General features: G+C 41.5%; 1 protein-coding gene across 2 annotated transcripts in view; it reads right to left on the reverse strand.

The window, feature by feature from the left end:
• PJA2 (praja ring finger ubiquitin ligase 2) overlaps nt 1–16,107 on the reverse strand; it is a 79,048-nt gene that overhangs the window by 45,256 nt on the left and 17,685 nt on the right. The window contains exons 2-4 of one of the 2 annotated variants that reach the window (XM_068979709.1): nt 12,557–12,674; nt 9,187–9,387; nt 6,529–7,558 (exon numbers count right to left, since the gene is read on the reverse strand). In XM_068979709.1, the coding sequence (XP_068835810.1) occupies nt 6,529–7,558; nt 9,187–9,387; nt 12,557–12,587 (1,262 nt within the window). In that variant the 5' untranslated portion in view covers nt 12,588–12,674. The remainder of the gene's footprint in view (nt 1–6,528; nt 7,559–9,186; nt 9,388–12,556; nt 12,675–16,107) is intronic. The other variant, XM_068979710.1, reaches the window with a different exon arrangement.

The following is a 16,107-nucleotide window of genomic DNA, read 5'->3' on the forward strand; positions in this document are numbered from 1 at the left end:
AGGTATCCACATAATATCCTCAATTTTGCCTTTTGGTCCACAGAGCTTAAAATATTTACTATCTGGTTAATCTTTAAAAAAAAAGTTTGCAGACCCCAAAGAAGACATAGCAAAGAAGCATCCAACATAGATCAGTGGAAGAGAAACCATGAGCAGAAAAGGGTGAGCAAACAGCTCAATCGCAGCAGATGTGTACAGAGTAAAAAATCAATTAGCTATGGAAACTAGAGAATATAGAGATAATAAAGGGAATTAAAATTTTGAGGCATTTAGTAAGAGTAGATAGTGAAATAAAAAATGCAGTGATGTGAAACACTTATTCTGAAAACTGAGCAGTGGGAAACATAAGCAGGCAAGCAATAAAAAGAGGAAGCAAGATCAATCAATGTTGCCCCCAAGATTTAGAAAAACTGAAGGAACCTAGGGGTAAAGACAATAAATAAGCAAGGTATCAGACACAACGCTGAAGAAAAAACTTCGGAAGAAATTTAAAACAGGAACCAATAACAACGTATTATGTTAGTACAGGCTTCCCTGGTGGCACAGAGGGTAAAGCGTCTGCCTGCAATGTGGGAGACCTGGGTTCGATCCCTGGGTCGGGAAGATCCCCTGGAGAAGGAAATGGCAACTCACTCCAGTATTCTTGCCTGGAGAATCCCATAGACGGAGGAGCCTGGTGGGCTACAGTCCACGGGTCACAAAGAGTCGGACGTGGCTGAGCGACTTCGCTTTCACTTTTCACTTATGTTAGTATGCTAATACGTATTCTTTCGGAGGGAGGAAAACAAGGTGATCACATCCTACTATCTCAGTGTCTCCAGGAAAGCAGAGACACAGTTAACAGACTGAGTGACAGGACGATAAGGAACTAAAAGAAAAAGATTTTAAAGTAATTTTCCAAGAACAAGCAACAGAGCAGACAGGACACAGATCAGTCTTGGACTCGTGAGGACTCATTTGTTCTTGATTGTGAAAGCACCTGAGGTAAACATTTTAAATTTCTCAAAGGAGAAACTAAGATACCCCTGAGCGTTTCACATGGTCTTTCACTAGTACTGTCGCCCATGAGCATTTAGAACCATATTCAAAAGCAGAAAACTGTGACTTACTCAAATACTACGCTCTTTACAAATTTAACTGTGAACCAAGAAAAGTTTTTCATAGGAATGAAATTATATGTGGATTCTGTTGCTGTCCGTTGCTCAGCTGCTCAGTCACGTCAGACTCTTTGCCACCCCGTGGACTGCAGCACGCCAGGTTTCCCTGTCTTTCACTACCTCCCAGAGTTTCCTCAAACTCACGTCTGTTGTTGATGATGCCATCCAACCACCTCACCCTCTGTTGCCCCCTTCTCCTCCTGCCCTCAATCTTTCCCAGCATCAAGGTGTTTTCCAATGAGTCAGTTCAGGTGGCCAAAGTACTGGAGCTTCAGTTTCAGCATCAGTCCTTACAATGGATACTTAGGGTTGATTTCCTTTAGAATTGACTGGTTGGATTTCCCTGCAGTCCATGGGACTCTCAAGAGTCTTCTCTAGCACCACAATTCGAAAACATCAATTCTTTCATGCTCAGCCTTCTTTATAGTCCAACCCTCACATCCGTACATGATTAATGGAAAAACCACAACTTTTGACTACTATATGGACCTTCGTCAGCAAAGTAGTATCTCTGCTTTTTAAAACACCACCTAGGTGTATCGTAGCTTTTCTTCCAAGGAGCATCTTTGAATTTCATGGCTGCAGGCACTGTCCTCAGTGATTCTGGAGCCCAAGAAAATACAGCCTCTCACTGCTTCCACTGTTTCCCCATCTATTTGCCAGAAGTGATGGGACCAGATGGCATGGCCTTAGTCTTCTGAATGCTGGGTTTTAAGTCCGCTTTTCCACTCTCATCTTCCACCTCCATCAAGAGGCTCTTTAGTTCCTTCACTTTCTGCCATAAGGGTGGTGTCATCTGCACCTCTGAGCTTACTGACAATTCTCCCAGCAATCTTGATTCCAGCTTGTGCTCCATCCAGCCTGGCATTTGGCGTGATGGACTCTGCATGTAAGTGGTTTTTCTATCGTAATTCAAAAAAGCTACATGCACCCCAACGTTCATGTAAGTGGTTTTTCTATCGTAATTCAAAAAAGCTACATGCACCCCAATGTTCACGGCAGCACTGTTTACAGCAGCCAGAACACGGGAGCAACTGGTCGTCCACTGACAGGTGAACGGATAAAGACGTGGTGGTGCACGTATACGGTGGAATATTACTCACCCATAAAAAGGAACAGACGTGAGTCAGCTGAATTGAGGTGGATGAACCTGGAGCCTATTATGCACAGTGAAGCAAGTCAGAAAGAGAAAAGCAAATATAAAACCACAGATACGTGGAATCTAGAAAAACAGTACTGATGAACCTATCTGCAGGGCAGGAACAGAGATGCAAGCACAGAGAAAAGACTTGTGGGCACAGTGAGGGGAGGACAAAGTGGGACAAACTGAGAGAGTAGCATTGGAATACACAGACACTTAGTGGGCAGGTGCTGTGTAACAAAGGGGGTTCAAGCTTGGTGCTCTGTGACCATCTAGAGGGGTGAGACGGGGGCGGTGGGGAGGAGGCTCAAGAGGGAGGAGATATATGTAGGTATATGTACACTTACAGCTGATTCACACCTATTGTACAGCAGAAACCAACACGCTATAAAGCAATTATCCTCCAATTAGAAAAAACTGTAAGTGGTTTCTAGATAAAATACTTTAGGTACAAATCCTAGTTAGAAATAAGAAGCAAAATTAGCCCAAATCAACCTCTGAGTCCCTAAATCTCATAAGGATGATCTGTCTTCTCTGATATTTATATATTTATACCACCCCTAAAAATTAAACTATATAGAAGCTTACGGAAGAATGAAATTTTACATAGTTTTCTTATCTGACCAGCTGTGGATCAAAAACAATTTTAGAACTTTATTGAAAATACACTGGAAGGAAATTATATTAAAAAGTGTGGTGTTGGAGAAGACTCTTGAGAGTCCCTTAGCCTGCAAGGAGATCCAACCAGTCCATCCTAAAGGAAATCAGTCCTGAATATTCATTGGAAGAACTGATGTTGAAGATGAAGCTCCCATACTTTGGCCGACTGATGTGAAGAACTGACTCACTGGAAAAGACCCTGATGCTGGGAAAGACTGAAGGCAGGAGGAGAAGGGGATGACAGAGGATGAGATGGTTGGATGGCATCACTGACTCAATGGACATGAGTCTGAGTAAACTCCGGGAGTTGGTGATGGGCAGGGAGGCCCAGCGCGCTGCAGTCCGTGAGGTGGCAAAGAGTCGGACATGACTGAGCGACTGAACTGATTATATAATTCTTGGCATTCTCAAAAATAGTATACTAAACATAATCTAAGCAGTTTGGGGCTTTTTACTAGTACTAACACTGAATTATGCTGTGATAAAATGATACGATAGAAGTTTTTCAAATCTGTAAGTCGGCTTCATTTAATAAATAAGACCGAAATAGTTAAGATTTTTTCTTTTTTTTGGCCTCATCGTAGGGCTTGTGGGAGCTTAGTCTCCCGACCAGGGATCAAGCCCCGGCCCTTGGCAGTGTGCAGTTGCGACCACTGGACTGCCAGGGAAGCCCCTAGGCTTCTTCTTGAATTGTGTCTGCCTTTTACAGCTTTCTGGTCTTTTCCCTCAATATCCAAATACTGTAATCTACGACTCCCCAGGTATGCCTGAGGAACAAAGTTATTTATCACCAATTTATTCCTTCTCAACTATGCACTTGGAAACAAGACAGAAAGTTTTGCTAAAATACTAGAGTATTGTGCTTACAGATATTTGCTGTGGCTGTTCATAGATATTTCACTTGTTGGGAGATAGTATGATCAGAGGAGCTTTCTTCACAGATTTCAACTAACACATAGGAGAGGAAAGGAGCTTAATTTAGCCTCATGGTAACTATCTGTATATTCTGTCTTTCGCATAAGGTTGATGAAGATCAAGGCAATAGCCATCACTATTATTTGTATTTACAGAGTGCCTGGAACAAATGTGACCTTTAGGAGGACTTCAAGAAATTCTTTTTAAATAAATCAAATCAAAATCAACTATAAGTAATATTCCTTTCATTCTCCCAAAGTCATCAACAACAGAAAGTTGTCCTGACATGTTTACATTAGATAAGGTAAGGTTTCTTACCTTTTAAGCAAGGATAAGGCCTACGGACAGAAAAACTCTGAGAAAAAAACCTCAAGTGCTGTAAGAAGTGGTCAGGAGATGGCACACCTCTTTTCAGAACAATTAGGCCCAAGGTTAAAATCTGCTGCCATGGGCAAAAGGTTCTTTTAAACTCACGATCTTGTGCTCAAACAGTTAACATTCTCAGGGTATATTTCAAAAGAGCCGAGTATGAACCTTAGCTCTTTGGTCTAATTCCAAGTCTGGTAATTATACACTGCCTATTAAAATTCCCCTTGCAGCTCTAATTTAATAAGGTGGTGCTCAGTTCCTGTCAAACAGCTCAGAGCAACTTCACCAGCTGCAATGTTTATCCCATAAAGTATAATGTTTCACATGTGCTTATATGATCATTTAGAATTTTTCAGGGAAGCAAACATATATTCTTTAAAATATTTTCCACTTATAAAGAATAAACTATGTATTTTTAAGTGGCCAAAAAAATCCTATACCGTAAAATGTCACAGTAAATTTTAGTTTGTTTTCTTGATGAAAGAGTTCTACTTGTAGCTGTTATACTCTTAACGTGATGAGAAAACTCTTCAAGTATGTCACCTTTAAGTTTTATAAAGCAGAAAAAATACAAAAACCTCACAGACTCAAAACCATCCTTTTTCTTGTGGTTGGCAAATAGCATAAATATTTCAGCAACTTCATTTGATGACATTAGGCTTGACTACAAAATGCAAACTAAAGAGGTTTTTATTTTTGATTAATGTGTCTATAGTGGAGAAAGCATAGCCAAGCTAAATGATTTTCTTCAAAAAAGCAAAAATGTGGTAAAAAAAGTACACCAACCTTATACTTTCAAATCATAAGATATCGAGGATTATTAAGTGTTTTTAATAGTAATCTAAAGGTCTAACAGATGTTCATAATCCAATCCAAAAACCTGAGGACTATGTTTCAGAATTTAGAACTTCAACCTCCCCTCAAGATTTAGAAATACTACTTAACATTACCAATGGAGTCTAAGTCAGCACCAAAAATCAAATGTTCTCATACTTCTGCAGTGAACTGTATACTCGAAAAGGGGCCTAATTTTAGTTCATATCTAGATCTGCAATCAAGACTAGTCGGGTTTTGTGGTCAATTGCTGTTTTTAGAACTTCATGGATTTTGGGTAAAAGACTGTGCGCCTACACTGGAAAAGCATAAGACAGGCCGGCACATGCCCTCAACGTCAAGGCGACAGCAGAAAGACTCCAGCCGCTGCTACAAGCTACACGCTTCAGTATGGAAGCTCAATTTACACATCCCCCAAATCAAGACAATTTTATTAATTTTATGATGGCAAAGAAAATATATAAAATGCATTCATATTCACACACATAAATTTCTTCCTTTGTAGAACTTTCTAGTTAAAAAAAAACAATATTTTTCTAAAATTGAGAAAATCTTGAAATTGCACTGCAATTGAGCACTCCAAGCATGACCACAGGTGTAAAAGAGCAGACAAAAGTCTAGACTCTGGGTACTGAAAAGTCAGCAGCTGGACAGAGAAACTCTTCATTTCTGTTCTTTCTGTTGTCTTACAGTATGGGAAAGAAGGATCCATGTAAGAGGAATCAGAATGCTTCTTACAAGACAAGTGATATGTTCTCCTCAAAACAGTAAATTACAGCAGTGAAGAACAGAGAGCCTGGAGTTAGTAAGTGGACAATCAAATTCCAGGTCCACCTTTTACTAGCTCTGTGGCCTAAGGAAGTTAGTAAATACTCTTATGCCTCAGTTTCATCTACAAATGTGGAAAATAACAAATGTACCACATAAAGTTACTAATGAAAAATAAATGCTAAATAAAAATAAAAAATAAACTGATAGGAATGGCAACAGGAAGAATAAACAGGTGATATTAATAAATATTGGCAAAGTAAACATAATACTATCAACCAAAATTTCCTTGATCTTAACCACATTGTAAATCCAGACTGGCCTAACGTAAGAAATTTTTTAAAATACAACAAATGTTTACCTTGCATTTTATCAGCATTAACTGAAATACCATGAACTGAAGTAATTAGTATCACTATTGTTTTTTTTTTTTTCATTTTTTAATAATGAATAGTTACTACCTGAACTTTTAAGATCCATAAACTACTGAAACACCTCAGAGAGCATTTCTATGAAAACTAACCAGTATGCATGGCTAGCACTGGGTAAATAAAAATATCTGATGAGTCAAAATAGCTGATTCCATGACCATGACAGAGAGCCCATCCACCAAACATAAACAGTGCTAGAAAATAAGCCGCTTTGCTCACTACACAATCTCACAAAGCACTGCACAAAACTCACCTATCTTCATCTTTGTCATACAGTTGGTAATAATCTCCACAGCCATTCCAAAATGTGTTATCCACAGCCTCTCGCCTTACTGGGGCTCCGCTCTCCGCTGTTAGCTGGCGATCTTCTGCTTCCCTCTGTGTGACTCTTGCGAAAGGCAGATCCAAGAACATACAATCATGCTCTCCGTCATACTCATCACATTTTATTAAGAGGTCATCTGAGCCATTTTCCTCAACTTCCAAAGCCTCTCTCCACCTCTGAACACTTCTTTGTTTGGCCTCATGCCTATTAAAACCTGTTTCTTGGTCCACCTGGCTTGAACTTATCACTTTCCTAACTTTGGGCCTCACCACCTGCTCAAGGGAACTTCCCTGGTTTTTGCCCCTATCACTGGTGGTTTCTTCACTGCAAATATGCCTGGGAGCACAGGCTGAATCTTCAGCTGAGCTTTCTCTCTGTCTCTCCTGGCTAGCATTACTTTGTTGTTCCTTTCTAACCACTTCATCTTCAGAAGAGGCTGTCTGAAATTCCTGATTGTTCTCAGCAGACCTTTCCACTGGAGGTGCTGAATCTGCCTCTCCAAACTCGTCTCTTAATTCACAGTTGAAAGAGGGAGCTGCTGGTGGGAGACCAGTGTGTGCCTCTGCCTCTCCGTTTTCCAACTCAAATACCGTATCACCCAGGGCTGCCTGACAGCTGCCACCTTCCACAACGCCTGCAGAGAGCTGAAGATGGCCATTATCCTCTCCACGTCTGCCGTCTGGATCGTAAAAGTCAGTATGAGCCAGTGTAACTCCATGTTGGACACCTGAAGCATTACAAACTCCCGGAGTACATCCTCCCTCAGAGTGACTGTGCAGATCCACGCCGCTTCCTAAGGGCTCCCTGCCTTCCTCGCTACGACGCCCTGCAGCGAAGGATGGAGTGCTCTCAATGGATTGGTTCAATGCTGTATCACAAATGGGAACTTCTGCTTCACTTTTTTCTGATAAAGGGTCACTGGGGACAGAAGAATGAACTTGATCCAGGGGACTGGAACCTTCACAGAACAAAAGGAAACATATTTAGAGGGGCTAATTTAGATAACACTTAATAATGACTCTTTAACTAGAAACCACACCAGTTATTACCTATTTGAGAATGTGAGTGAGTTTCTCTGACTGGAGCTTCTATACGCCCTAACTTAGCCGGGAGGGGCAGACTGGCTACCCTGTGAGCTCTTTTATGCCACTGTATAGCCTCTCAATATCCTCTCTCGGACATCTGTAGGTTTTTCACCCAAACCCTAATGCTTAAAGTGTTCTATACAAGATATTTAAGAGAGACTGATGAGAGACCTGAGAGAAGGCCTAGGATAACCAATCTGCTCTTCCAGAGGCTAGAAAGGGAGATTCAGACTTAAATTATTTTATCACATGTAGATCTCTTTAAAGGGTTTAAAATAGCTATTGAAACAGGTAACAGAGCTAACAGAAGTGAGACTGTGTTCTATGTCAATTCAGATTATATCTCAGTCACCAGATATATAATATTAAATTTCTATCCCCAAAATGAACTGTTATAATATATCTACAATGAGTTAACTTCAGTTATGTTACAGCTATGACTGGAAAACAACAAAAAAGTCTATATATTGATTCTCTTTGTCATAGTTTCTAAGAACTATGAGACAAGAGTAAAATGCTATATACCCTCCAAATTACTTTCAGCACAACTATCTTTTACACTAATGTATAACTAAAAAAAAAATTAAGACACCAAGACCTGTTGAGACAAAATTTTATAAATTATAAATAACTAAAGGTAAGTCTTGTCAGATCACAAAAAGGCTTCTTTAGCAGAATGACCTTAGCTAATAATTCATATTCTTATACATAAATGACGCACAAAAAAACCCTAGAATTATCAAGCTTGCTCAGGATAAGAGGAAATTGACATTAAAAATGTGTAGTTACAGTACATGCACTGCTGTTATTCTTTAGTTGCAAAGTGTGACCAACTCTGCGACCCCATGGACTGCAGCCCACCAGGCTCCTCTGTCCACAGGATTTCCCAGGCATGAGCACTGGAGTAGGTTGCCATTTCCTTCTCCAGATCCTCCCGACCCAGAGATCGGACCCGCCTCTCCACACTGGCAGGCAGATTCTTTACCACCAAGCCATCTGGGAAGCCACAGTTCATGGATACCTGCAAAATACTGTTTGAGTAATGAATAACTAAGGAATTTTAAATAAAAAAACTATTACTTGACCTTTGTATTTTATATAATGATTCTAAAAATATCAAATTAACCAAGTTAAATTATTTAGAGATACAAATAAAACCAAACAACAAAAAAGCTATTTAAATGTAATATGCAGGGGAGAATATACTCAGTGCACATTAAAAAAGAAAATTCTTTTCCTTGAACATGTCCTCTGGCGGAACGATGGGACAGTGTAATCCCAGCGATGACAATGCTGTCACGGATTAACGACAGGCTGCGTTCTATTTTCTTCTATGAATATACTATTAAGTTCAACAGAAAATTTTAAAATAGAAATTCCTGACAGGAAATATACAGCATTTGTGCTCAAGACACACACACAACCCACTCACTACCTCAAGCACCACAAGGTCGCTCTTCGCATCGCTACTCACAGCCCTGAGCACCTCCAGGCTGCGTACCTGAGGCGCTTTCCTCCGGAGCGCTGTCCAGTTCCAGCACTTCATAGTCGTCGCCAGCCCGACCTAAGCTCCTCTCGTGCCTGGTCATGCACGGCTTGAAGCTGACATACGCATGTCTTCTGCCGTATCTCCTGCCGGTAATAGTCTGATACCCTCCTGCTGGTTTCGGCCAGGCAGCCTTGCTAGAGTCTTGATCCATCACTGAAAGACAGAGTCAGAAAGAGGCACAGCCGTGGCTTTCGTTGTGACACTCTCCTGGGCTCCCTCACCCTGCTGCTCGCCCCCGGGTGCCCTTTCCCAATAAAGGCTCTTGCTTTGTCAGCACATGTGTCTCCTCAGACAATTCATCTCCGAGTGTTAGACAAGAGCCCAGTTTCGGGCCCTGGAAGGCGTCCCCCTTCCTGCAACACATGGCGACTCTGGTGGGAGTCTTCTTCACTGAGACTGACATCCCGACCACTCGGGGTGCTCAGGGGCCAGCATGCCTGCCTGCCAATGGACACATATGCTGTTATCTGTCAAATCATATGCTACTGAACACCAAGTGCCCCTTACTAGTAACATAAAACTAACCTGAAAAGTAAGTATATTACTTTCTGAGAGTTATGTGACCCCCTTCATCCCTCCCCCAAATATCTTTTCTTGGTTCCTTTAAGGTATTGCAGCTTTTTATAACATAACCTACCCCCCATTTTTTCCACATGCCGAATTACTAGACTGTAAAAGCTGCTAAAGGATTGGAGAATGATCCTTCAAATTATCTAAGTACCTTATGTATAACTGCTCAATACAAATTTGTTGAGTGAATTACTCGCATATAATATAATGGTTTCAATTACATTAAAAGTGAATAAATTCCAGTCAAATTGCTGTTCAGTTGTTCAGCTGTGTCCGACTCTTAGTGACCCCATGGACTGCAGCACACCAGGCCTCCCTGTCCTTCACTATTTCCCAGAGCTTACTCAAACCCATATCCATCAAGTCGGTGATGCCATCCAACCACCTTGTCCTCTGTCGTCCCCTTCTCTTCCCACCTTCCATCTTTCCCAGCATCAGGGTCTTTTCTAATGGCTCTTCACACCAACTGGTCAAAGTATTGGAGATTCAGTTTGAGCATCAGTCCTTCCAATGAATATTCAGGGCTGATTTCCTTAAGGAGGGACTGGTTGGATCTCCTTGCAGTCCAAGAGACTCTCAAGAGTCTTTTCCAACACCACAGTTCAAATGCAGCACCAATTCTTCGGCGCTCAGCCTTCTTTATAGTCCAACTCTCACATCCACACGATTACTGCAAAAACCTCAGCTTTGACTATACGGACCTTTGTCAGCAAAGTAATGTCTCTGCTTTTTAATATGCTGTCTACGTTTCTCACAAGTAATTTATTTAATGCTATCTGTACTACAAAGAACCAACTGGACCACAATAAAATATACCCCAAAGATTAGGGTCAAGTAAAACTCTCCAAAAGAAAACAGTGGTAAGCCAAGTCAAACTTTTCAAAACTACCAATGTTATACGCATGGTAAAAAAAGTCAAAAATATCTGAACAACGTAAGTACTAAGTTCTGAGCCTAAGCGATATACAACAGCAAAGATTAGCATCTTTTACTAAGTAGGACATTATCTCACATCTACACAGAATAAGTCTGCTTAGTCAGGGGCAATTCACACACGTTATGCAGAACTAATAGAATATTTCCTGACAGAACATGGGATAATCAGCAAATGAAAGTCACACATTTCTGTTTTAGGGTATTAAAACAAAAAATATAATTGCTTCTAAGCACAAATTCCAATCCCAAAGAAAGGCAATGCCAAAGAATGCTCAAACTACTGCACAACTGCACTCATCTCACACACTAGTAAAGTAATGCTCAAAATTCTCCAAGCCAGGCTTCAGGAATACGTGAACCATGAACTTCCAGATGTCAAGCTGGATTTAGAAAAGACAGAGGAACCAGAGATCAAATTGCCAACATCCGCCTGATCACAGAAAAAGCAAGAGAGTTCCAAAAAAACATCTACTCTGCTTAACTGACTATGCCAAAGCCTTTGACTGTGTGGATCACAACAAACTGGAAAATTCTTCAAGAGATGGGAATACCAGACCACCTAACCTGCCTCCTGAGAAATCTGTATGCAGGTCAGGAAGCAACAGTTAGAACTGGACATGGAAGAACAGACTGGTTCCAAATCGGGAAAGAAGTACGTCAAGGCTATATATTGTCACACTTATATGCAGAGTAAATCATGAGAAAAGCTGGGCTGGATGACGCACAAGCTGGAATCAAGATTGCTGGGAGAAATATCAATAACCTCAGATATGCAGAGGACACCACCTTTATGGCAGAAAGTGAAGAAGAACTAAAGAGCCTCTTGATGAAAGTAAAAAGAAGAGAGTGAAAAAGTTGCCTTAAAGCTCAATATTTAGAAAAGTAAGATCATGGCATCTGGTCCCATCACTTCATGGGAAATAGATAGGGAAACAGTGGAAACAGTGGCCGACTTTATTTCTCTGGGCTCCAAAATCACTGTGGATGATGACTGCAGCCATGAAATTAAAAGACACTCTCCTTGGAAGAAAAGCTATCACCAACCTAGACAGCATGTTAAAAAGTAGAGACATTACTTTGCCAACAAAGGTCCGTCGAGTCAAGGCTATGGTTTTTCCAGTGGTCATGTATGGATGTAAGAGTTGCACTATAAAGAAAGCTGAGCACCAAAGAACTGATGCTTTTGAACTGTGATGTTGGAGAAGACTTGAGAGTCCCTTGGACTGCAAGGAGATCCAACCAGTCCATCCTAAAGGAAATCAGTCTTGAGTGTTCATTCGAAGGACTGGTGCTGAAGCTGAAACTCCCATACTTTGGCCACCTGATGTGAAGAGCTGACTAAGACCCTGATGCTGGGAAAGATGGAAGGCGGGAGGAGAAGGAGATGACCGAGGATGAGATGGCTGGATGGCATCACTGACTCGATGGCCGTGAGTCTGAGTGAACTCCGGGAGCTGGTGATGCACAGGGAGGCCTGGCGTGCCGCGGTTCATGGTCACAAAGAGTCGGACACGACTGAGCGACTGGACTGAACTTGTGACTCCAGAACCAGTACCTTTAACACCTCCACAAAAATAGTCTCCAAAGTGTAAACCACAATAGATGCCAAGGGGGTAGGAAAAGAAAATTTAACAATTTCTATTTATACTCATTTTTGTATCAAAAATTAGAAATTAAGCTTTATAAATATTCAGTACATGGACTGAAACTGGCCTTAAATAAGACCAAGATTAAACATCGTATACAGTTCACAAGGAACCCAGAGGGGAAAATACGAAGCCCTCCATCTAGAGTGACTAACGCAAACTCTGCTCACCTGCTGGCTCGTCCTCAATACACTGTGACATAGACGGCAGTGTCCGTGTACCCAGCTTAGTGGAATTATGGAGGTGACTTAGTTTTTACTCACACAGTGGATACGCTGCAAAAGATTCCTACAAAGAAACCACAGATTAAACACAACATTAATAAAAACAGAAGCACAAAACAAAACGGCAAAACTAGCGCTTCTAGTGAAGTTCTTAGCCTGCCCGTAACAACACAGAAATGCATGCTGGATTTGAGAAGGCAATCACAAAAATCCCAAAACTATGAAGATGGCTATTCAAAAACATTTAGCATCCTCTTGGAAAACCTTGCCTTAAGTACATGTCATCCTTAAGAAAGACAATGATGATAACACATGAATAATTTATAAGTACATAAGCAAATATATCAGGAGAAGTGTGGATTGGGGTATATGACCAAACTTCTGTTATATAGCACTTTGGGCATCTACTACAAACTATGCTATCTTTGCTTCTCCATCAAACACTAAAGTTGCCTTAGCCCTGCCACTGTTAAAAGAAGTTAACCCTAAGAACACAAACTTCATTTAAAAAATGTATAATGGCTTATGACGGTAACTGTAAAAAATGATATGTCGACTATTCTTTAGAATAGTCAATTGACCAGATATTTTAATCCCAAAGAACCTATTCTAAATCAGGAAAGCAAAATTTACCATGTAACATATAAAAACTTCATGTTTTGAAATCCATGTATTTTGTATTTTAAAAGTTACAACCTGTGCTTTTTAAAGTTTGGCAAGAGCTTAGCTTTTTACTTAAATACCTTAACACCTGAGCTACTGCTAACTGCCCACCACCAACTTAAAGTTATTAGAAGATGCCAGCTCTGAAAATTAGTTTCAATCTATATGCTATCTGTCTAGCCATACAGCTAGCTATAAATTAACACATATAAAAGTATACATACACATTCTCCCATATAAATTATAAACCCAGCAATAGGCTGTTTACTGCTCTAATATTGCTGAGTCAAGTCAGACTGTTAACAGTAGCTAAAAGGGAAAGGAATATCAAAACAATAATCCTGCCATACTGGCAAAAACACAAGCTCTGATTAATACTGTTTCAATAATAAGAAAAATAACCTGCAGTAACTGGCATCTTCACAGACTCACAGCACAATACACGGCAGACTTAAAGCATGGCCATGGATTTGAGCGCATGGATATTTCACCCAAAGCCTTTTCTTGGAAATAAGGCAATATTCCGGGCACTATCTTCAGTGCTGAAGATACGAAAATGAACAAAATAGACAAATACTCCTGCCATCTTAAGCCCTCCTAACATTGTAGTACGGGGTACAGACACTAAATAAAACAAGAAATAGATGTTAGACAACACACGTGTGTGTGCGCGCTCAGTCGCTCAGTGGAGTCAGTCTTCTTGCGACCCCAGGGACTTGGAGCCCACCAGGCTCCTCTGTCCATGGGACTTTCCCAGGCAAGAACACTGGCGTAGGCCGCTATTTCCTGGTCCAGGGAGACCTCTTCCATCCAGAGATTGAACCTGTGTCTCCTGCACTGGCAGGTGGATTCTCTACCACTGAGCCACTTGGGAAGCCCACAGATGACATCTATAGAGCAAAGCAGAGCTGGGACTCAAGAGCTGCTGGGATTATGCAGCTTAAAACAGCAAAGTTAGGGACGGCCTCACCAAGAAGGGATCACTGGACAAACACCCGTGAGAGAGGGAGCCCCACGTGCAGGAAAGAACATCCTCAGCAGTACAAAAGGAGACTCTCAAGTGAGGATTCCCAGAAGTGACCACGGCAACAAGTCTGGGGTGGAATGAGCAAGAAAGTAACAGATGGGGTTAAATTACGGATGGGGGAGTAAAATGGAACTGATCACGTAAGTCTTTACAAGGTAAGACCAGAAAGTCAAACTGAAAGTCACTCAGTCATGTCTGACTCTTTGCAACCCCAGACTGTCCATGGAATTCTCCAGGCCACAATACTGGAGTGTATAGCCTTTCCCTTCTCCAGGGGATCTTTCCAACCCAGGGATCAAACCCAGGTCTCCTGCATTGCAGGCAGATTCTTTACCAGCTGATCTGCCAGGGAAGCCCGAGAATCCTGGAGTGCGTAGCCTTTCCCTTCTCCAGGGGATCTTCCCAACCCAGGGATCGAACCCAGGTCTCCCGCACTGCAGGCGGATTCTCTACCAGCTGAGCTGCCAGGGAAGCCCAAGGTAAGAAATGCAGGTGTTATTCTGAGTTGAGATGGAAAACCACTAAATAGTTCTCAGAAGAGACATTACCTCACTTCTTTAAAAGGAACACTCTGGCTACTGTGTTTAGACTGAAGGGAACAGGGTCAAAGGTCGCAAGACTGGTTAGAAAGCTATGAAAATACTGACACCAGATCAGAGTGGTTTGGAACAGGGTAAAAACAGAGGCAGTGAGAATTTACCAGATTGCGGATATATTTTGAAAGCAGAGGCAACAAAATTTTCTGATGTGGGTTATAAAGGAAGGCCAGAATACGAGGCTGACCCTTAAGTCTTACAGCCCAGGCAACTAGAACAGCAGATGGCCATTACCTGATGTAGGAAATTTGTGGGAGAAGCAGGTTTGGAGAAAGTATACTGAGTTTACTTCTGGATGTATTAAATCTGAGGTATCTACTAGATGCTACTGCTAAGTCGCTTCAGTCGTGTCCGACTCTCTGCGACCCCATACACGGCAGCCCATCAGGCTCCCCCGTCCCTGGGATTCTCCAGGCAAGAACACTCCAAGTAGAAACGTTAAATAAGAGGCTGGAGCTGATTGGAGAATTTTGAACTGCCAGTATAATTTGGGAGTTATCAGGATATAGATTAATATTCAAAAAGGGTTTGTTAGAGATGGCCTCTAAAATTAAGAGGTCAGGGAAAAAGAATTGCCTGGAAAACCAACCAGTGAAAGAGGCACGGGAGAGAAAGAGAAAACTCTAGGAGTGTGGATGCCAATGAAGAAAGAACTTCAGATGAGAGAAGCGATCCCCTGGGCCAGCCTGCTGCTAAAAGCAGCACGTGGCAAGGATCTGTAGCTGACCCTGGGCCTAGCAACAGGGAGGGGACTGGGGCTCTTGGAAACAGCGTCTTAGGTAGGACGGTGAACACAGAAGCCCCATCAGAGCGTGCCGCGGAGAGAGAGGTGGTGAGAACGCAGAAATCGTTAAAATCCCCCTCTTTCTTAATCATGCTTTCCTTCAACATAAATCCATTTCTTTCTACAAGATTCTTTTTGGAGCCCTCCAACTTCCTGATAAAAACGAAGTCTACTTGCTGTCAAGATCCGACACTTCTGGGCAATCTTCTGGTTGTGTTCTGAGTTAGGTCCCCTCATTTGAAATCCATGTTCTCCCCTCTTTTCTTTGTTTCAGGAACAGGGGTGTGTTCCTTTTGTCTTTATTAGAAGATTCTCAAGTAACTGTTTTAGGAATTTTATGTAAGCAGGTCGAAGCTGAGTCTTTACATATCAAAATAGTTCCTCTTTCCATCACACTCTTGACTTCTGTTTGAAACAAAATCATTTT

This window comes from Capricornis sumatraensis, chromosome 9 (assembly GCF_032405125.1).
Source record: "Capricornis sumatraensis isolate serow.1 chromosome 9, serow.2, whole genome shotgun sequence".
NCBI classification, from domain to species: Eukaryota; Metazoa; Chordata; class Mammalia; order Artiodactyla; family Bovidae; genus Capricornis; species Capricornis sumatraensis.